Source organism: Typha angustifolia, chromosome 2 (assembly GCF_048772165.1).
Source record: "Typha angustifolia cultivar Huaian chromosome 2, ASM4877216v1, whole genome shotgun sequence".
NCBI classification, from domain to species: domain Eukaryota; kingdom Viridiplantae; phylum Streptophyta; class Magnoliopsida; order Poales; family Typhaceae; genus Typha; species Typha angustifolia.
Genome location: NC_133240.1, coordinates 7,893,040 through 7,912,924, shown reverse-complemented (window position 1 = coordinate 7,912,924; position 19,885 = coordinate 7,893,040). Strand labels below are relative to the sequence as shown.

Here is a 19,885-nt window from a genome sequence, read left to right as displayed (position 1 = left end):
TAGTCATTATCCCTCCAAAGAAATCACCCCCATCTAACAGCTGCAAATCTATGTATTGCCCATCTGAAGCACTGCCAGGTAAAACACTTTTTTTGAAAAGAGAAGGATAATGTTATTGGGATCCCATCCCAGTTACAGGCGTTCAGGAGATAACTTTGGGGTGGTTTAGCAATGATTTTAGTCCTCTGGGGGCATAATTGTTAATATTTCTCATAAATCTTTGTAGATTTTTTGCCTGTATACTCTTCTAAGATTTCTTAGACATGTATGTCTAATGTCACTCAAAAGATTCAGTTAATATAAAAGCCTCTTTTTTTTTTTTGTATGGGTATCTCTCAATACTAACTAACCAACTAACCAGTACAAAATTCGATCAATTGAGTCAGTTTTAGCTTTTGAGGTGTATGAATGCAAAAGGTCCACCCAAATATAAATAAGACGACGAGGTTTTTATATAATTGTCGCTATTTTCCATTATAAATTACTTTTAACATAATATTTCTAATAGATTGTCGTTAAAATTAACAAACAATATATAGATGATTAGAATACTCTCCTTTCTTAAAATTTAGTGTAAAATATTCATCAGTAATTTCTTTTACGGATAAAATATTGGATAGCTTCTAGACCATTTTAAGCAATGATTAAAATATATATATATATATATATTTTTTGAATTTAATCGTGATTAGTTAGATTTAAATAAAAACTTACGAGTAGTACGAACGCAAAATGTCCATATATTTAGGTGCGGAGTTAAAAGGGTATTCGCGTAAAAAACGAACCTTTGAGGGGTATAAACGCAAGAAGCCCAAACCTTTCTTTTTTACACGCCGACCTAGGATTCCTCTCCGCCTGGGTCAAACCACACCGATCGAAACCGCACGCTCACCCTTTGGGAATAAATCAGAGCCGTCCACTTCCTTCGCCCTTCTATAAATAGGACCTTGTTTTTTTGTCCTGTCGAAAAAAGAAAGCATTAAATCATAACAAGAAAAAGGAGGAGAAGAGAAGGCAAAGAAAACCGAAACCGAAACTAACGGATCCCTTCTTCCGATCTAGGGTTAGGGTTTCGCTAACGGCTAATCTCTCTAGCTAGGGTTAGGGTTTGAGGAATCGATGAATGATCCGTCGCAGATGATGAATCGAAGCTTCGGGATATGGCAGCCTCGGCTGCCGCCGCCGTCTCTGCCGACCAACGATCCGATGGGCTTCCAGAAACCTAGACCAGTCTTCACCGGAACCGCCGCTGGAAGACCAAACTGGAAGGTCAAGAAGCCTCCGGCGGTGGCCGGGGTCGGTGCCGGCGACGACTCCCAGTACCAGAACCGCTACAATCCCCGTCGCTTCTTCCCTAAGAAGAAGCACAACCGATTCGCCCCCTTCGCGCCTCGGAACACCACCTCCTTCATCATCCGAGCCAAGAAGTCCGGCGGGATCGCCTCGCTGGTCTCGCCGTGCCCCGTGACGCCGGCTATCCTCCCGACCCCGCAGTTCTCCCCCTCCCGCGAGGGCCTCGTCGACATGGCCAAGGAGGAGTGGGGCGTCGACGGGTACGGGTCCATGAAGGGCCTGATCCGCCTCCGCGAGAGCAAGGAGGAAGACGACGAGCTCGTGGAGGAGGATGGAAATGGCTCGAGCGAGAGCGAGGTGGAGGAGCACGTGGAGGTCGAGCGGAGGCTCGACCACGACTTGAGCCGGTTCGAGATGGTCTATCCCAGAAGAAGAGGAGACGAAGGCTACGACGACGACGAGGAGGAGGAGGAGGAGGAGAGTAATATAGTGAGGTTGGCTGAGGAGAACGTCATGTTAAAGGAGAGGCTTTTCTTGATGGAGAGGGAGATGGGGGAGATAAGGAGAAGACTGCAGTCGCTCGAGAGGCATTGCCGGCATAGGAGAGTCGGCGATGGGAATAGAGCCGGCGACGACGTTAGTGGTGAGAATAGTAATAATAACGGGGAGGATGGGGGTGGAGATGTGTGCTCGGAGAACAGCGTGGATCGATTGCTGGATTAGGGGATTAAGAAGGAAAACTCGTCTTTTTTAAGGTGTAAATATTTTTCTTAACTCTTTTTTTTTTTTCTTTTTTTCTTTTAGATTAGGGCATTTTGAGGAACAGATGAGTAGGAAGATGTAGAATGCTTGGGATCACAAAAAATTTCCTTCCTTTTTGATGAATATGTGTGGTATGATTGGGGCTATTCGCTCTGATTTTAGTAGTAGTAGTAAGATTAGACTATTTAAACTATATATATATATATATATATTTTACACTAGAGGTGTATATTTTTATAATAAAATATATACTTAAAACTTTGTTTTTATTATTTGAAAACTAGAAGTTTAGATTGCGACGATGAAAAAGTATGTGGTTTGGCAGATGGAGATGGGAATTAGGTTCGTCATGTGTTGTATTATCCATCATAGATTTGGTGTGGCAGAGGCATAGTTATTGATGTTGTGGTGGATCTGATGCTACGAGGGAGAGAGAGAGAGGAAAGAAGAATGGGATCCAGAAAGTTATGGTAGAAAATTAAGTGAGCTCTTTGATGGTAGAAGGGTGGGTGAGATCCACACAAGGTTAGAAATCTACCCTTTTTTTCCTTTGTTTTTCTAAGAGTCCACCTTCTGATAGGACTTTTGTCTTGACTCCTAGTTCTTTTGATTCATCTACAGTTATAATGACAGTTCCAAATACTCTCTACAGTGTAATTCACAAATGATAAAAAGTATCCATATAAAAGAATGCTGGTCGTAGAGGTTAATTATTACCTAACTTAAAAATGACTTCATGCCAAGATTAGCCGCTAGTCTTGTGATATAGTTCTTTTTTATTTTCCTTGTTTCTTTTGAGAGAGATTATGGTAGGGTCTTACGGTGAGCTTAAATTACGGCTTAATTACAATTAAATCTCCATGTTGTAAGTCTTACTCATCGACGACGTTTCAAAGATGTATTGATAAGAGTACAGTTATTTACTCCTTATCTTATTCCTATGTGGATGGTGACGTCCCAATTATCTGGCCTACTCAAATAGCCTATAAGTAGTGTTAGCCGTTACGATTGGCATGATGATTAGAGGAGAAATAAAAATAAAGAAATAAAAAAAGATACGATACAGCTAGAGTCGTCCACTTAAATCAGCGGCGGAACATTGGTTGCAAGAAAAATAGATAGGTTCAAAAAATATATTCCTATCGCTGTTGTGCTTTTAAGAGAATCTTGCAACCATCGAGCTGCGTGCCTACACATATTTGTTCTGGATATCCAACTAGTGCTTCCTATTTCATGACATGTATAGATAATGAGACAGACTCCAGTACAAAAAGGATTCTGCAAGCATGCAAGTGAAATCCTACCAGATGATCATTAGGTTGGCTCGAGTACCGAAAGCCTTGTTGAAACACATGAGTATTACAGTTGAGTTTGTTCGGCAGAAAGATTCAAGAATTACAACGTCTATAAATTGTGGAACTTTAGAAGCAGGAAACTACCGTAATTCCTTGTTTAATCCTCATGTGGCAAGTGGTTGGTTGGTAGAGTATTGGTTCGACGGCTGCAACCAGTGGTTGCTTGAAGCTCTTGAATTTTCTTATGTATGCACCAACCATAACCTGTTAACATATATAAGTGTTAGTCTGGAAGAGTTGAAGAGAAGGTTTTTTTTTTCTACAATCCAGGAGAAAGAGAAAGCATACTTAGTATTAGGGTAAAGAAAAATGAAGCTCCATGTTCAGGCGCGGTTTGTACGCCGTCCAACTTGAAGTGCAAGTTCAGTGTCTATTTTGAGAGAGATATCAAGTGCCTTGACAGAATGCGTTAGTGCTCCACTGGGATGAGGCACAATACCAGTTAGAACTTGAGGGATCCCACTGTCTAAGTTTGATAATAAATGAGAATTTAAGTTGAATTACATTGTTTGTTAATACTTAATAGTGCAGAGTATGTATTCTACTATGCCAGTGAAATAACTGCTTAGGAAGCGGGTGTGTGAGTTTCCAAGAAGATTTGAAAGCAAAGTCAACGCTCTAAATAGAAGATTCAACTAGGAATTGATTATAATTTCCATAAACAAGAAAGAGATATTGGTACCTGGAGATATAAGTCACTCCAGTTTCTCCTATTTTCTTCACCGTTTCAATTGTAACATTTCCAGATGCCTGTGATCATACTGACACTGTTAATGCTATGCCTCAAGCTATACCATTATAAATTGCTTAAGCTCTAAAAAGAAAGAAAATGTTACCTCTGTCTCAAATCTACCATCAATCAGTAAAACTGCATCTTTAAGCATTGAAACATCTACATCCCCATTAGGAAGAGGGACAACCATGTTGTCCAACATTATTCTGGTCAATGAAGTCCTGTTGTCAGTTGCATACTGCAAAACCTCTTTCACTTCTTCAAGTGTCCTTGTCTCAACCTGATTCAGATTTCAGTGTATTATTAATTTTGAGAAAAAAAGTACATAAAGTTGTGGCTGACAGACATGCCAAGAAGTGAAGACATTACAGAAGACCAGAAAAAGTAGGCGGTGATTACAAGATAGTCAAGGCCAAATTAAGGATTTCATCTGAACTAGTCAGTAGAAAATATAAAAGTTTATGAATGAAAAATCAAAAGGATTGACTAATCAAATGCTCAAAAGTTCTAAATAGAAATCATTTGAATAGATAGGATGGATTTCAGAAAACTAAAATGCCCAAGAAATCCAAGTCACAGTGCTGAAAATTGTGCACAGAAGTAATTTGACATAATGTCATATTTTTCAAACAGCAAATCACATCACCACGCTTAAAGTGGATATTGTATCAAGACATATGAGATTTCTAACACAAAAAGGGAATGACCACACCATGCATTGCAGACAAAAATTATCCTTTTTTAACAATAAAAAAGATGGATAAATCAGAATACCTAAGGTATCAGAATGACAATTATCAACACAATGCCATATCTAAGATCAGATTACAATGAACAGAAACCTAGACCTTATTTGATACATACAAACAGAATTTATACGTACAGGATCTAGGAGAAAAATATGCTAGAAGAGTTCAGCAAGTTCACACAACTAAAAGAATCACATAAATGAGTACCTACTTCGCAGTTATACTTCATACCTCAACAGGAACTGTAAAATTCTGTTGCTCCAAGAACTGATCTACTGACTTCATTGCATTTGTGACACCTCCAGCTACTGATATATGGTTATCCTTTATCATGACCATGTCGAATAAACCAAGCCTATGGTTCTTTCCACCGCCAATCAGGACCTGAAATTTTAAAGATCAGTTGGTATTGCAAGCGCATAAGAGAAAGGGAGAAAAGTATGGGAGAAAAAGACAGCAAAAGAGCAAGAGAAACGATAAGGACCGCCCACTTATCCACCAAACGTAAACCTGGAGCAGTTTTCCTTGTCTCCAAGATACATGCAGGATGTGCAGCATCTGACATAGCCTACAAAAGTTAAAAAAAAATACTTAAACAAGATAAATAAAAGGTATGTCACAGGGAGTGATTATTTAACAAGATAACCTACAAAGGAGTGGTTATTTAACAAGATAACCTACAAAGGAGTGCTTATTCAACAAGATAACCTATCTTTCTCGGACAATACAAATTCTTTATCTATTTAAAGGAACTTGCCATACTTCAAGATACTTGAATCAAGGAATAGAATATGGCTCAACTACTATTTTTGTTGCATTAGGATCACCTTCGTAAGAGTCGCTATTCCACTCATTCTCTGCATAAAGTTGAGTACAACCCTTTCAGCAACGATAATGCTTCGGGCACATCCTTAAGAAAGAAAACAACCTATAAGCAATTAAGCATAAGCATTACCAAATACGATAAATTAATAATCAAGACAAACTAAATTCTGAAATCTCCTACCATGCACTTTGCCAAATTGCATGCCTTTACGAATATAATTCCCATCCTTCTCAGACCATTCAACCTAACAAATTATCAAAAGTATCTTATATATTTTGCACTAACTTGAGATGAATGGGAAATAAGAGGGAAAGGAGCTACGTTTAGTGATGGGTCGACTTCATTAAAAATCATCTCTGCAAGAGAGATTCCAGCAATGACCCCATCCTCCTTCGCGATGAAGGTGGCTTCAGCTTTCACATCGATTGGTATAGTAGCCAAACAAGTTACATCCCCTGCTCTCCACAAGGAACGGAAGGATAACCATCAACAATCATTTCTAACTTATGTGCAACATCATAATCTAATAAAATTTGCAAGGTACAAAAGAGCTACAAGACCTCGATCCCCAGCGTCTTCGGAGAGAGCGAGAGCGATGACGGCTTTAAGATCGTAGGTAGGGTGAGATGGCGGCATCACCGCCGTCGATCCAGCCGTGAAGCTCGGGATTCGAGTCCCAGATGCGGCGGCCATAGCAACGAATCGAGCCCTAAAATTTTAGAGGGCAAGAAAAATTTTGAGCTAGATAAAGAAGAGACGGAGTTTAGTTAAGGAAATCGCGCAAACCTGAGTGGAGGAAGAGATGGGGTAACAGGAGAGGATCGGAGAAAGGGAATGGAGATGGAGATTTTCCTAGCGATGGGAGGGGAGAGGAGAGGAGAGGAGGGAGTGGGAAGTACGGACATCGTCGCCGGTAAGTGTGGCTAAGAACTCGTCGATAATTCATTCATTACCTCACTGGGCTTCGGAATGTGGGCCAATGAGATGATTTAATTAAAGAGAATCAAATTCCATTTCGTTTATATTTGGTTCTTGATTTTAGAATACTTTTTAACTCCATTTTAATTGAGAGTTGAAGAGCAGTTTACACCAATCCAGAGAAGATATTATTATTTTTGATTAAGAGTATGCTGTAATACTTCCAGACCGTATAAGAATCTAAATGAAGCATAGTCCAGGAAGAGTCTTACTCCAAGTTCACTTTTAAACTTTAGTGGCTTAGTAGCACTGAGAGTGTTTAATAGCAATGATGTAATTTTTTCTTTCTTGCAGTCTACTATTAACTTTTACCAACTCCGCGTATTACTGACGAATTATCGCCATGTGTATGTTGCCCCATCAAATAATAGTATAGGATGATAATTTATTAGGAAAGTGACTAAGCGTTGTTGGACTGGGAGGACCGTACTCGTCTCTCCGTAATCATACACATATGGTATGATAGATGATTATCCAAAATAATACAACTTTGTTAATATCAGACCAACAGATTGTTAACATCAATGGAAGAACTACATATTACCCTAAATTAGGAAACGAATGCACGGAAAAGATGATCATAGATTATTATATGTTGAATGAGGTATGTGCATTACATCCACATAGCTGCATGCAAACATGAACCAACGCTCAAACTGGCCAAAAGGGCCTCGTAAAATTTATGTAACATGACATAAAACAAAATTGACGAAATTTAAACGTCTCCTCAGATGTCCTCAGGGCCATTGATTTCCTGAAACAGGGAGAACAAAGATTGTTTACTAATGCAACTCGGCATTCATGGATGCAGAGAGGGCTGAAAATTTTGAGTCTCATACCTTGTTCTCAAGCACAGCTCCATCTGGAATCTCCAACTTCACCCCGGATTTTGCTGTGATGCTCACCTTGCCCTGTTGAGAGAATTCATAGATGGGAATTCGGGTAGCCAGATTAGTAGAGATAAGAGATAAAATAGCTTGAAGCCTACAAACTACACTGGTGGTCAAGATGGAAAGATGCGAAAAGAGGATTTCTGAAGTCATGGATGAAGAATGTAGAAATGGTTAACTTATCCAAGATAAAATGACACCGAAAGGAAATTAATGTTCAAAGACAATAAATCACCCATGGTAAACGACTTGAATGCAAGCACTTGCAAGATTACCTTAAGTACCACGCCAGCACCAAACCATACATCACCAGAAACCTTTAAGGTATCAAGCTCAACTATGCTGGGTATGGATTTGAAGCGACCAAGGAAGTTGCCAACCTGAAAGTATTGGTAGATTTATTATTTGCAATCTAAACTCACAATTTTTTAAGAGCAGCACAGTCATTTAAAGATTTACCTTTTTAAATTCCGGTCCTAATTCAATTGAGGGATTTGAGGGATTTACTCTAGCTTTGTTGCGGATAACGAAGCCATCAACCAAGGTATAAAGATCAGACTGCAATAGGATATCTTCCTTAGTAAGCCATAGTGGTTCATGTTAAATTGTTAATTCTAGCCAGAAAGAGCATACAAACCTGCACAAGCAGCAAATCTGATGTTGCCTTCACCGGTAGAAACCGGGACCGAGGAACATTAATACCGATTGCATTGTCAAAGAACTGACTCACAGAAAACATGAGAAGATGCTTAAGAGTTTCAAATGATAAAGACCAAATATTAGAAAGCAAGCACTCAATTTATTTAAGTACCCGAATGGCTGCTCCAGCTGCCGTTTCCAGTTGAAGAACTTTGACACCTTCCACTTCCTAGAAATTAAGCACTTCATCAGAATTATTCCTTAACGATAAGTCAGATAACTTACAACTGATTGAATGAGAAAGCCAAAGGGAAACCTAGTTTTCAAATGGATTATCACCTTGGGGTTTGGAATAATCTCCATTTTAAGTGCGTCAGCGTCAACAAGCCGCTTAATGGCCTTCAAGTTCACCCATCTGTTATCTAATACGTTAGATACAATCAAGATGCATATTTCATTCTAGCATAACTTGTAAGTTCACATACAGGTTGTTGGTGTTGAAGATCTTGAACTTCTCAATTGATTTGAATTCATTCACCTGGGCCACAAGAGTACGCCAACTTAATATCATACTCCTTTTGAATTATCAGAAGTTCAGAACAAGTGCTGCTTGTGGACATGTCGGAGATGATTTTGTTTACAATAACACAATAATTGAATGGTCAAACATATTAAATAACTACTTTGGAGCTTACATGTGCATCAGGAACTTGTGCAATCTCCAAAAGCTGCAAAAGTATTGTACAAGAAAAATGTTAAAATGTCAGGAAAGAATTGAACCAAACATTATCAGTAAAGATACAAATATAAAGTGTGGCAGTCCAAATGCACTCTGTTTAAGATCTAAAATAAGATATAGAACGAGTTTGTTAACTATATCTTACACATGTCAAAAATGTATTCCATTAGCAATTAATTTAAGGATATGCTTCAGTTCAAATGTACTCTGTAATAAGATGCTTCAGCTAATTCCAGCATAATGTAAAGCAGAATTCACTTAATTGTGCTTATTCGAAAAGGAATGGTATATGAATTGCACAAAAATGCAGACATGAAACACATGATAAAGTTCATCAAATAAATGACCTACGTATATACAACTTGAGGTGGCTATGGCATAAGTATAACTAAGATTTATCAACTAAATTTTAGCACCAGTTAATTGTTTTCCAAATTAATCTGTTAAGTAGGGTGAGCACTAATATCACTAATGTCATATATTCGTATCAAGAAATAATGGTGAATGCATAGCACCAAGAGTAAAATCAAACCCCCATATACCTGAACCCGTCCTTCATATGAAATCAGTGTGCCACCTTTAACATCAGCCAAAGTTTTTGGAGTAACCTGAGAAGCACTACAAGTCTTGAGTTATGGGTTCAGTTAATTGATTAAGTCCAATTACCAAGTTAAGAAATCAAATACCTCCATACAGTATTCATTTTGGTTGTTGATCAAATGGTTTAGGATCTCTGTGTTTGTTGGTCAAAGGTACAACACAATTTGAAAAATCCAAAAACATACTTGAATTGGGAATTACAACTACAACCATAATATGAGGATACTTATGTCAACTATAGCACCCAAGTTGTCGGAGTTTGCTACGAAAACATACTCCTTGCCCTGAAAGAAATTAGAAATAGGATCAATTAACAAATAAGCAAAGACAATAAGAAAACTTGACTAACACTTCATACGGTAGCATTTTTATGACTAAATTACAATTTTCATCCCCTCCACTATGACCCGGTATCACATGAAACCCTAAAGAATAAAAATTGTAAATCTTTTCACCCCTTATACTATCTAAAATGTACAACCTTTACCCTAACATATGGGTAGAGAACTATACACCTTATATAGTTCAGGGGCAGATAGTACTTCTTTATTCTTCATGGATATAAATTACCAAATCATAGTTTAGATTGTGAAAATGTAATTTAGCTTTTAATGTGACGGGTACAATCCTCATGCTAACCTGCGATAGCAAGATATCAAGCTTGCCGCTGTTCATCAATGATGGAAATACATCACCGTGGCCCGGAGGATACCTACACATTCAGACAAAACATTCAAGATGCTGCAATCCATAAATTAGATATTATTGATCAATGCAGCCGTAAGTATGAAGGAGAAAATATCCCGGTACTACTTTTCTTCTTTTCTCTTTTTTCTTTTGACTGATCCAAACTAGGTGGATTGCTATGCGAAGTGTTGCTTGCAAAAGGAATATTGAAGATAATTTTTCATATATACTCTGACATTCTTGAGCTTATATGGCTTGAAAATTCTTAAGCTTAGATACAAATCCTACAAGAATTCACTGCTAACATATTGATCCTTATGAGTTATGACATAGAGATTATGCCCATATATGCTGCTATGAATTTGAATAAATCCAGCCAGAGTTGGATAAGGTGCAACACATCTATTTTAAGGCAAGTCTTAAATCATCTTCTGTCTTACCAGAGGCAAACCACAAGATAGAAATAAATGCCAACAAAACAAGAAACAAATGCTAACAAACATATTGAAGTCAAGAAGAAAATTACAAAAAAAAAAAGAAATACTAGCTTCCTCAATGTCACCTTCTTAATCAAACAAAGAACCTACTTGATGAGGACTGAAACAAAAGCCTCTCATACTCCTTTGAGCAAATCAAAGGAAGTTAAGTTTCAGTATTTCAAGGATAAATAGCTAAAGTGTTTCTTTTTAGCAAACAAAAAGTGGCCAAACAGACTTAAACAAAAGAATTTGCTGTCTCAGAAAATCCTTTTCCCATAATCCATTGCCCACTATAGTGCAATGCTGCAGCTAGTTCAGTGAGGAAAAACCGAAAAAAGTAATTTGTCCAATGATCTCTACCATAGTGTCATAATACCATGTATGTCCCTCATTGCCTGAAATGGCTATTAATGTAGAGTATAGAAAATAACTAACCAGCCATCCTTTCCAGCCTGTCCTTTGCATGGAAATGGCGAAAAGTCCTCAACAACTAAACGAGGGTACTGACTCTGCATAACAATCAATTTGGACATGATCAGATCAGCTGCGAAACAACTAAATGGCCTTCTTCCCTTGACTAAGGTGATACAGCCTGAAAATGGCCACTTATCGTGACAGTCATGCTTGCCACTATAGAATGTGAGTCACAGGTTTGACTCACATGAAGCCTCTTTGGCAATTGGGTAAGGATGTGTTTGTACATCGTACCCTCCCTGGCTTCCAACTTGCAGGAGCCCCATGCAATGGGACTAATTTCTAGACTGCAAGATGACCTAGATACTGAAATTAGATCAGAAAATAAGATGAAAAATGTACCTGATTAAATGTGTGAATGTCAATGTCTGAGTTGGAATATTTCTCCACGATCTTCATAAAAGATATATAAATTGGTTAGCAAGCCAATAATAACAACAAGAATGTTTCCTGATGTTTAGAAAAATGAAGGTGTCGAAAGTCACCTTTAAGGTGTCATCATGAGTATTGAATGAGTTCATTAAAAGCAATGGGACATTGCATCCGTACTTTTTGTTGAGGGACTGTGAATGATATATAACATAAGTTACCTACAATTAATAAAGTAAATGTAAAAGAACTAGTAGACTATCAGAAATCATAATACCTCTATTTGGATGACAATTAGGTCAAGAAATGTAAATCCATTACGGACTTCAATAACAGACCTGCAACAGATAATAATTCATATTAAAGCAGTCACGTTAATGAGTGTCAGGAGAGTGAAAAAATTTATAAGCTCATGTCACCTTGAACAGACATCACCAATTCTGTGCATTACATAATTACAAAAGATATCATAGAACAAGTAGGTATATAGGCATTCATGTATTTTTGACATAAGTTCATCAATATTTCTCATGCATTGTACAATAGAGAATATGCTCACGGAATTAAAAAATCATCACAAAGTTGGCATTGATCTCATAACATATCAAGGAATTGGTGGATACACCAGTTTAGATTCTAATAAGTAATAATTCAAATCATACTTACTTGGGACCAGTACATCCCATGGTCGTCCCGAGACCTCCATTGAGCTTTAGCACCACAAGCTTGTTAAGAAGCTTCTTAGTTGCCTCAAGATCTGTATTCCAAACAACACGATCACATTTTATAATCGGACAAGATCTAATAAAGTACACGCAGTAAATGGAAGATCCGTTTAAATCCCGAAAAAAAAAATTACCTTCTGGAGGAGGCGCTAAGGTCTCGTAGGGCACCACAACCTCGTCAGTGGGAGTCTGGATCTTACTCCACTCGATCTGCTCCGCTTCTCCACTAGAATCCCATCAACAGCACAAGTAAACAACGTCTCAAACACCAATGACCAAAAATAAACACAAAACGAAGCCGAATTCAAGATCTAATCAAGCAATAAGCATCAAAATCCACGGGATCAGAAGTAACCGGATCGAATTTACCTCAGATATCGAGATACGAGATTGATGAACCCAGATTTCTCGTTTTCACTGTCAAAAACAAGAAAAAAAAAATCTCAGAGTCTAGCATCAGATCTGAGATCATTAAGCTCAACAAGGCAAAGCTAATAACGGGAACTCTGATGAGATCGAGAATGTTGATTCACCTGATCTGACCGAGGCCAGCGACAGCAGAGCGGAGCTTCTCGATCGTCTCCTCTGCGGCGATAGGGCTCGCAGCGACGGTAGCCATTAGAGATCGATCTCGGATCTAGAAGAATAAGAAGAAGAGAATAGAGTCGAGGAGAGGAATCGAGAGGCTTCGGATGGGTGAGAGGAGATAGGAGAAGGGTGGTGACTATGCGACTGAGAAGAGGAGCTCCATTTTATAGAATATATAACGGCGAGATGACGTCCTGCCGTTACGCATAACGGAATATTCCTACGTATATGGCGGGTAGCGTCGTGAGGACGCGAATATTCAGGACACGTGGCAATAAGAGGTCTATTCTATGGACGTAAATACGTAATAGTAATCAGCGGTGCCAAGCTATAGCGGCGGCTCGCGAGCCGCTCGAGCCGAACTCGAGCCCCGCTTTCGAGCGCAAAAAATAGTCGAGCTGGAGCTCAAGCCAAACCCAGCTCGTTTTGGCCCGACTCGATTTAGAGCTCAAAATACTAGTATACTAAATTCAACGGATCGATGGTAAGAAACATAGGCCCGATGTAATGTATGAAGTAGAATACGTCAACAGCGATTTGAGCTAAATATTTGATTCGACGTTGTCTTCCTAGTTTATGAGCATTGCTAACATTTGCTGACGTCGCAAGTACATGAAAAAAACTGGTTATAGTCGAAAGGGTACTTTTATGTTATTGTCAACCGTAATAGTTTATAGGAGATTTGGTTATGAAAATGTTAGATTCTTAGGCCCCACAGTTATGCTTAAATAAGATTCTTGGAAAGCTCGTAGCCGTTAATGGGGGAAGACAATACGAAGAAACGACGTGTTCGATTTTTTCTCCATCACCTAACGAGCTTAACTTTCGCTCTGTACTGATGGCTATTGGTTAGCAGTCAGCAAAACCATGATGGAAATGCGAGACCTTAAAATGGAACGAGGTGTCATAGATTGGAGTAGTTAACGGTGCTCCTTTTTTGTTAGAGAGAAAAAAAAGTTAAAAAAGAGAATATGAGATTTAGTGCTAATAGATTGAGCAGCTAAGTGTACCATAGAAGCATAAGCAAACATATAATACTTGTGCTAGTAGAGGGCAACTTTTACTTTCATATGCAGCAGTTTAGAAGATTAATTATGGGGAGTATCAAGTATTTCGTTTGTAATCCCAAATCTCACACAAAGTTCACATAAATTGAGGACATCAGTGAAATAATACCAGCTAAGTGGAGCTTGATAAAGAAAGAGGGTGACATAAGTAAATATCCAAAAAGAACGAGACCTTGAATTGCTATACCTTTTCTAGTGCAACCAAACAAGGTTGTTTAATGCATCAAATGTTTATCAAGAAAGAAGTGAAATAAATAAAAACAATAACAGTAGCCCGTGCCACAGCAACTTGGAAATCCCTCGTTAGGTGAAGGAACATGGCTATATTCTATACATTGGCAAATAAAAAGAAATTATCTGACAACCAAGAATCCATTTCAGTAAACAGTTTATACATCAACAATAGCGCAACTTAATATGCATTTTCATTAGCTTTGAGGCAAGCCCTTTCCATAATATACAAACCACTTGATAAATCTGAGATGGGGAGTGAAAATTTCAAACCTGTACAATAAATAAGGTGTTAACTGGGGGTAAAAAGAAGAAGAAATCAATGGAATCACCATCTTGTGCAAGGGAATTGAGGTTGCCAAACATCATCTTGATTTGGGTTCTGAAGATAACCCAACAAATACACATATGTGAAGGAAGTATTCGGGGTTCTTTAAGTTGTTAACCACCCAAAAGAAAGGAATGTTCATGTCCAGTTCAATCCCTTGAACACGAATCAGCTTTACTTTTGCCTTCTTGGGTGAATGCACCTCAGACTGCTTTCTGGATGATATTTCTTCTGCCTGAGAGCTTTTTGATGCATTAATTATCTCTGAATCCTCTGAAATTGAATCTTTTGGTTCTTTTCTGATCATAGAGTCGTAATCACCAAATAATGATTCATCACCAAAGATCTCTGGCAGTAAACATTTCATGGCATGCTTCAAAGTGATATAGTTACCTATGACACCATGCACATAACTTCCTTTAGAAGCAAACAAAATGGATAAAAAATTAAGAACATACAACTTTTGGAGAATGTAATGCAGCAAAAGGAAATTATCAGTGGTTGCAAAGAAAAGAACATAACTAACAAATTGGATAGAATGAAAAAAAAAATTTGTTATCATTGTCGCAATGCAAAAAAAAAAAAAACTGCCGCTTGGTCCAAAAGGTAATCAGATAGATCACAGAAGGCATTAATAAGCTTTTAAATATTTCAATATAAGTTACAGCAAGTTCAAATCAGAAGAGAATGTGAAAATGAAACATCCAGAGGCAAAGATAAAGAGAATAAAATTCACATTGAAGTCGGAATAGAATGCAGAGGGAGCAATGCAGCAACAGAGGCAAAGATGGAAGGGTCACATCAAAGTCAGAATAGATTGCAAAGGGAAACATGCAGCAACAGAGGCAAAGATGAAAGGGTAAACAAAATAGCAAGACTGTGATGTCCTAAAGAGTTCATTAGAGTACCTTCATCCTTGCGAAATTCATACGGTCGGTTTATATATGATACTCTTTCCCAACTATCAACTGTCGGTGCATCTTCTAAATCATCAAGACTTTCACCAGCACTCCGAACATATAACCGAACAGGGATCCTGCCTGACCAAAGATTAATTGGTAAACAAAAAACGAAGGTCTTGCTTATAATCATCAGATTGTTAGTCATGCATGACACGAGTGATTACGAATTAACAAGTTTGTCTTATTCATGAGTAAAAGAAGACTTAGTGCGACGAAATGCTGAAAAAAGAATGTCCTGAAAGTTCTGAATGGACATGGAGAGAAGAAGTGGCATAGATGAGTATTAAGTACATGATAGTCCATAAATAATAGTTAAAAATCCATTTAGAAAAAAAAGTGTCAGAAGTTTATATTGAGTTACTGAGTTGTTTATATTCATTTTGCATCTAGGACATAGGGCCATCTGAGATCCACATAATCCAACAGCATCTGCACACAATGCTGGGAGAGACTGGTTTAACCAAATTTTGAATGCTGAAACTTTTTTTTATTAAAAATCCCTGATCTTGTTTATTGATAATTTTCTCTTAAATGCACAAGCAGTATAACTTCTTTTTCAAAATAGGAAGGTGAACACATACACTAAGTTGCATGTATATCTGATAGTAATATATTAGTTTCTGGGATTATGATACATGATGAAAGTTAAAATTGTTTTTCAAAGGCAAAAGAATTACATTGTCGACCAGATCCAACAGATTCAGGTTCAGCGTTAGCTTGTTGATGCTGTGCCAGTGACGAAGATGTTCTCATTAAACAGTCATCTCGAACTGGTCCAAGCTTTAGTTTAGATGAAATGTTAAGGTACCCGTCCATGTTACCTGATGCAAATATCATCTATAGAAGTAAGGAAAGAAAAATGCTGAAGAGACTAGAGACTATCAAAAAGAAAAAGATCTTGTATTAGGAACATTTTACAAGCACCAGTTGCAGTGTACTTGTACCTCTTAACAATGACTGCCAGAGGTCAACTCGATCAGCTTGAGACATATTCATGACGTTCTTACAGTTACCATTTATAATGTATGCCGCCTGCACACATAGATGTATGTTATAAGCACCAAATAAAGGTAAAATATTTTGTATTATTTCTCTTGCATACTAGCAGTGAGCATAGAAGTAATAACGTATACATTAATTTTATAATGATCCAGAAAACATCAGACAGTGGTTACATTGCATTGCTACTTTGATGCGGAAACTAAATGAAAATAAAAAATACAGGATAGCTGAGAAAAGAAAGAGATCTCCTATTTAGCTATCTGCAAAGAAAGTTTGTGCACAATCTCTTCAAGTCATATCAAGCTTGGCAGCAAGGGATCAACAAAACCTTTCCAATATGGAAAGTTTGGCAACAAGAACAGCAAAAAATTAAAGAAGGCTGACAGGGGAGAGAATAAGTACATATATCCTGATGATTTAGAATTAAGTAATCCTCATCACTTGCACCATCTTGGGCCAGCCTATTTAGGCGTTACATTCAAAGGATAATGGAAATGATTTCTACTCGATAGTTTTGCTGTTTCAACTTTTGTTAAGATGATATAAGTGCTTTAACTAGAAACATATACTTACGTAAAATTTTAGTCAATAAATAGAAATAATGTAGAATGTACTTCTCCCAACTCACACTACTAATATTGATAAAGTAGATATATGTGGTGAAGTCAAGCAAAAGATATGTTCTCATAAGACAAACCTCTTTTAATGAATTAATATAGCTCCGCTCTACACTGTCTTCACCCTCACAGGGCGCCAAAATTTCTCCAGCATGTCCTCTAAAATGAACCTGTCAATATTCCATCCAACCAGTTTTAATATAGCTCCACTTTCACTAGAGTTCAAGCTATCAGATAGAGGTTGAAACAGGACTTACTGTTAGGTTCCAAGGTCGTTCTGGTTCTGCACATAAAAGGTCAAAGAGAACTCCTGTGGGTATATACCTATAAAATATGCATTAGGATTAAAGCCCGCAATGGCATATCTGCTGATCCGCAGAATATTGCTAAATATCCAATCGCAATCGAGCTAAAAGATGTTTATTGCTATAAATTGGGTTTCCTGCAAACAGATTATACCCCCTAAGATATTGCACAGATATTAAAAGAAAAACATATACCACTTAAGCGGCAGGCCTCTGTAGTCAAACCAGATAGTATCATTGCCAGGAGGAAGTGAGCTACTGAAATGAGCCTTTATAAGAGGCACTAATAGAGGAAGATACCCAATTCTTGGCCCTAGAACCTGAAAAAGAATATAAATATTCTCACAAGATTAAAAACTTCTCCACACCAATCTATAGCATCTATTCTTTGCCATCATGCTGTGATATTACCCTATTTCTACTAATCGATAACCAAATCGCGAAATCGCACATAAATTTCACAAAAAACTAAGAACAACTAAGATTAGAACTACAACAACGCATCCAGTGAAAGGCAACAAGAACATCTAAGACCAAGATCGAATAGGCTCTCATAATAGACGAAGGATTCTAGGACATGGAAGAGACTCACCAGAACCGGAGGAGGCGGCGGTAACGAGGTGACCTCGGATTCGTGGAGATGGATCTGGAGAGGGATCGCGCCTTGCCACACGCGCTTCACCGCTTCCTCCGAGCACAACTCCATTGACTTCTTCTAAGCTCGCTTCCTCCTCCCCTCGCGGCGAGGAGATCTCTTTCAAGCTCACAGTTTCTGCGAAGGACGGGAACCTTCAGGTGATGAAGCGCTTGCTTCCGTACCCGATTGAACTAATAATGGGCGATCCCCTAGCACGATCCGTTTCCGTTCGGGTTTGGATCCAGATCCAATAATTATAGCATTTGGTTCGTATCCGAGTTTTGTTGGAGATGAGTTGAAATATATACGTTGAAAAATATTATTCGGATAGCAATATTAAAATATTTAATATGTACCTGTGTCTACGTGTATATATATTTATAGATAAAAATAAATACAAATATAGTTTTACCACTATCCTATATTTTTAGGACCACTGAGGCAAGATACTTAGTTAATAATTAAAAAGTTACATATGACACTCTTATTTGGCAAAAAAAAAGAAAAATACTGAACAATACCTAATTTAATATAAAAAAAACACCCGCGGAATATAATAAAAAGTAGAATTTAAATGATAAATTTATCTTTCCTATATTAATCTTATCTCGCTCCTTTAATATGATGATTAAAAGTTATTTGGAGGCTTAATTTAATTTAATTAATTAATTAATATGATGTTTGGATTAAATTTTATTTATTTATTTATTGAATAGTAGGGGTTAGTATTATTTAGCAAATACAAAATTCTATTTTAGAAATAATAAAAGAAGGAAATTTTATTTGTAAGAGAAACACAAACTCCCTCCACGTCACCGATCCGTGCCAAACAGAAATTAGCCCATCTAAACCGTCCATACAAAATCAACGGCTACTAACAACCACTTCACGGATCGCTTCTTCTCTTTTCCTTTCCCCCCAAAATCAAAAATCCCAATCCCTCCCTATAAAAATCCCACCACCTCACCCAAGTTTTTTCACAAATCCATCCATTTCCCTCTCCAAATCAAACAAATTATCTCCTTCGATCCGTTGTAGAGTGCAGCGATGTCGGGCCGCGGCAAGGGAGGCAAAGGTTTAGGCAAAGGTGGCGCCAAGCGCCACCGCAAGGTGCTTCGCGACAACATCCAGGGCATCACGAAGCCGGCGATTCGCCGCCTTGCGCGGCGTGGCGGTGTGAAGCGGATCAGTGGTTTAATCTATGAGGAGACACGTGGCGTCCTCAAGATCTTCCTCGAGAACGTCATCCGCGATGCCGTCACCTACACTGAGCACGCTCGCCGCAAGACCGTTACGGCCATGGATGTCGTGTATGCTCTCAAGCGCCAGGGGCGTACCCTCTATGGTTTCGGTGGTTAAGGTTGATGTATGTGGGATTTGAGAAGTTGTAATCTTTTTTATTCTGTAATGGAAATTTGAAGTTTAGTGCATGTAGATTTTGAATCAAATACTTTTGCCTTTCGAAATCCTATTTGCGTGAAATTTGGAAATGGAGTCCCAGCAAAATGATTGTAAGGTCTGATACATTTGTGACATATTCTCCCATCGAATGGCGTGAAGTTTTGCAAATTCGTATCAAAATTATATCTTAATGATAAATTTAATTGACGATGGTATTATTTATGCTATCTGGCGTGTTGTAAATTTTGTGCTCGTATGATATGGCGATCGCCCTCAAAAACATTTGCCTTTAGGCTCTTCTCCTTCTATTTCTTGCCTCTTATTGTAGGTTTTCTTTCCCCCCTTATGTTTATGCTACTCTTCTTTGCAGGAGAAGAGTATTGATGCAAGGCGCAGCTCATATTAGGAATCATAGGGTCCTTAGATGCAACTCCTCTTGGTAATTCATA

The 19,885-nt window shown here is 38.1% G+C and overlaps 5 protein-coding genes across 6 annotated transcripts; 2 read left to right on the top strand and 3 right to left on the bottom strand.

Annotated features, from left to right (window-relative positions):
* The first annotated feature begins 747 nt into the window (after positions 1–747).
* LOC140774764 (uncharacterized) lies at positions 748–2,784 on the top strand. The gene has a single exon (XM_073117871.1). It carries the CDS (start codon positions 1,120–1,122, stop codon positions 2,014–2,016), a length of 897 nt encoding a protein of 298 aa, XP_072973972.1. The 5' UTR covers positions 748–1,119; the 3' UTR covers positions 2,017–2,784.
* A 558-nt stretch (positions 2,785–3,342) lies between these two features.
* On the bottom strand, positions 3,343–6,701 carry LOC140774750 (nicotinate-nucleotide pyrophosphorylase [carboxylating], chloroplastic). 2 transcript variants are annotated; one of them, XM_073117854.1, is made up of 11 exons: positions 6,505–6,701; positions 6,279–6,427; positions 6,040–6,173; positions 5,899–5,962; positions 5,720–5,802; positions 5,377–5,460; positions 5,124–5,276; positions 4,247–4,423; positions 4,093–4,160; positions 3,699–3,872; positions 3,343–3,614 (listed from the first exon to the last, which is right to left on the bottom strand). In XM_073117854.1, the coding sequence occupies exons 1-10, from the start codon at positions 6,621–6,623 to the stop codon at positions 3,734–3,736; spliced, it is 1,170 nt and encodes a 389-aa protein (XP_072973955.1). In that variant the 5' UTR covers positions 6,624–6,701; the 3' UTR covers positions 3,343–3,614; positions 3,699–3,733. The 2 variants fall into 2 exon arrangements, with proteins under 2 accessions (XP_072973955.1, XP_072973961.1); XM_073117860.1 differs by having other exon boundaries at positions 3,699–3,830; positions 6,505–6,699.
* A 557-nt stretch (positions 6,702–7,258) lies between these two features.
* Positions 7,259–13,023, bottom strand: LOC140774115 (UTP--glucose-1-phosphate uridylyltransferase). The gene is made up of 21 exons (XM_073116979.1): positions 12,832–13,023; positions 12,668–12,715; positions 12,433–12,524; positions 12,240–12,330; positions 11,851–11,911; positions 11,690–11,767; positions 11,547–11,597; positions 11,166–11,239; positions 10,204–10,276; positions 9,791–9,848; positions 9,651–9,697; positions 9,507–9,572; positions 8,921–8,953; positions 8,711–8,763; positions 8,565–8,640; positions 8,398–8,454; positions 8,224–8,307; positions 8,046–8,144; positions 7,862–7,966; positions 7,536–7,607; positions 7,259–7,450 (listed from the first exon to the last, which is right to left on the bottom strand). Exons 1-21 carry the CDS (start codon positions 12,915–12,917, stop codon positions 7,424–7,426), a joined length of 1,431 nt encoding a protein of 476 aa, XP_072973080.1. The 5' UTR covers positions 12,918–13,023; the 3' UTR covers positions 7,259–7,423.
* Positions 13,024–14,361: 1,338 nt separating this feature from the next.
* LOC140771029 (autophagy protein 5) lies at positions 14,362–18,207 on the bottom strand. Its single transcript, XM_073112385.1, has 8 exons — positions 17,991–18,207; positions 17,594–17,718; positions 17,351–17,417; positions 17,174–17,263; positions 16,419–16,506; positions 16,152–16,295; positions 15,421–15,552; positions 14,362–14,905 (listed from the first exon to the last, which is right to left on the bottom strand). The coding sequence occupies exons 1-8, from the start codon at positions 18,102–18,104 to the stop codon at positions 14,550–14,552; spliced, it is 1,116 nt and encodes a 371-aa protein (XP_072968486.1). The 5' UTR covers positions 18,105–18,207; the 3' UTR covers positions 14,362–14,549.
* A 790-nt stretch (positions 18,208–18,997) lies between these two features.
* Positions 18,998–19,643, top strand: LOC140768277 (histone H4). Its single transcript, XM_073108508.1, has one exon. It carries the CDS (start codon positions 19,083–19,085, stop codon positions 19,392–19,394), a length of 312 nt encoding a protein of 103 aa, XP_072964609.1. The 5' UTR covers positions 18,998–19,082; the 3' UTR covers positions 19,395–19,643.
* The last annotated feature ends 242 nt before the right edge of the window (positions 19,644–19,885 follow it).

Bases quoted from the DNA above. Each gene is read 5' to 3' on its own strand.
- LOC140774764 (XM_073117871.1), top strand. From the start codon at position 1,120: ATGAATGATCCGTCGCAGATGATGAATCGAAGCTTCGGGATATGGCAG.
- LOC140774750 (XM_073117854.1), bottom strand. From the start codon at position 6,623: ATGTCCGTACTTCCCACTCCCTCCTCTCCTCTCCTCTCCCCTCCCATC. The intron at 4,424-5,123 runs GTATGAAGTATA...AATCTGAATCAG, and splicing joins ATTTTACAGTTCCTGTTGAG to GTTGAGACAAGGACACTTGA. The intron at 3,873-4,092 runs GTACCAATATCT...AAACTTAGACAG, and splicing joins GGAGTGACTTATATCTCCAG to TGGGATCCCTCAAGTTCTAA.
- LOC140774115 (XM_073116979.1), bottom strand. From the start codon at position 12,917: ATGGCTACCGTCGCTGCGAGCCCTATCGCCGCAGAGGAGACGATCGAG. The intron at 11,240-11,546 runs GTACATTTTTCA...ATTGTTATGCAG, and splicing joins ACATTCACACATTTAATCAG to AGTCAGTACCCTCGTTTAGT. The intron at 9,698-9,790 runs GTATCCTCATAT...CAACAAACACAG, and splicing joins GGGTGCTATAGTTGACATAA to AGATCCTAAACCATTTGATC.
- LOC140771029 (XM_073112385.1), bottom strand. From the start codon at position 18,104: ATGGAGTTGTGCTCGGAGGAAGCGGTGAAGCGCGTGTGGCAAGGCGCG. The intron at 17,719-17,990 runs GTGAGTCTCTTC...ATTCTTTTTCAG, and splicing joins CGCCGCCTCCTCCGGTTCTG to GTTCTAGGGCCAAGAATTGG. The intron at 16,296-16,418 runs GTACAAGTACAC...TATTTGCATCAG, and splicing joins CTGGCAGTCATTGTTAAGAG to GTAACATGGACGGGTACCTT.
- LOC140768277 (XM_073108508.1), top strand. From the start codon at position 19,083: ATGTCGGGCCGCGGCAAGGGAGGCAAAGGTTTAGGCAAAGGTGGCGCC.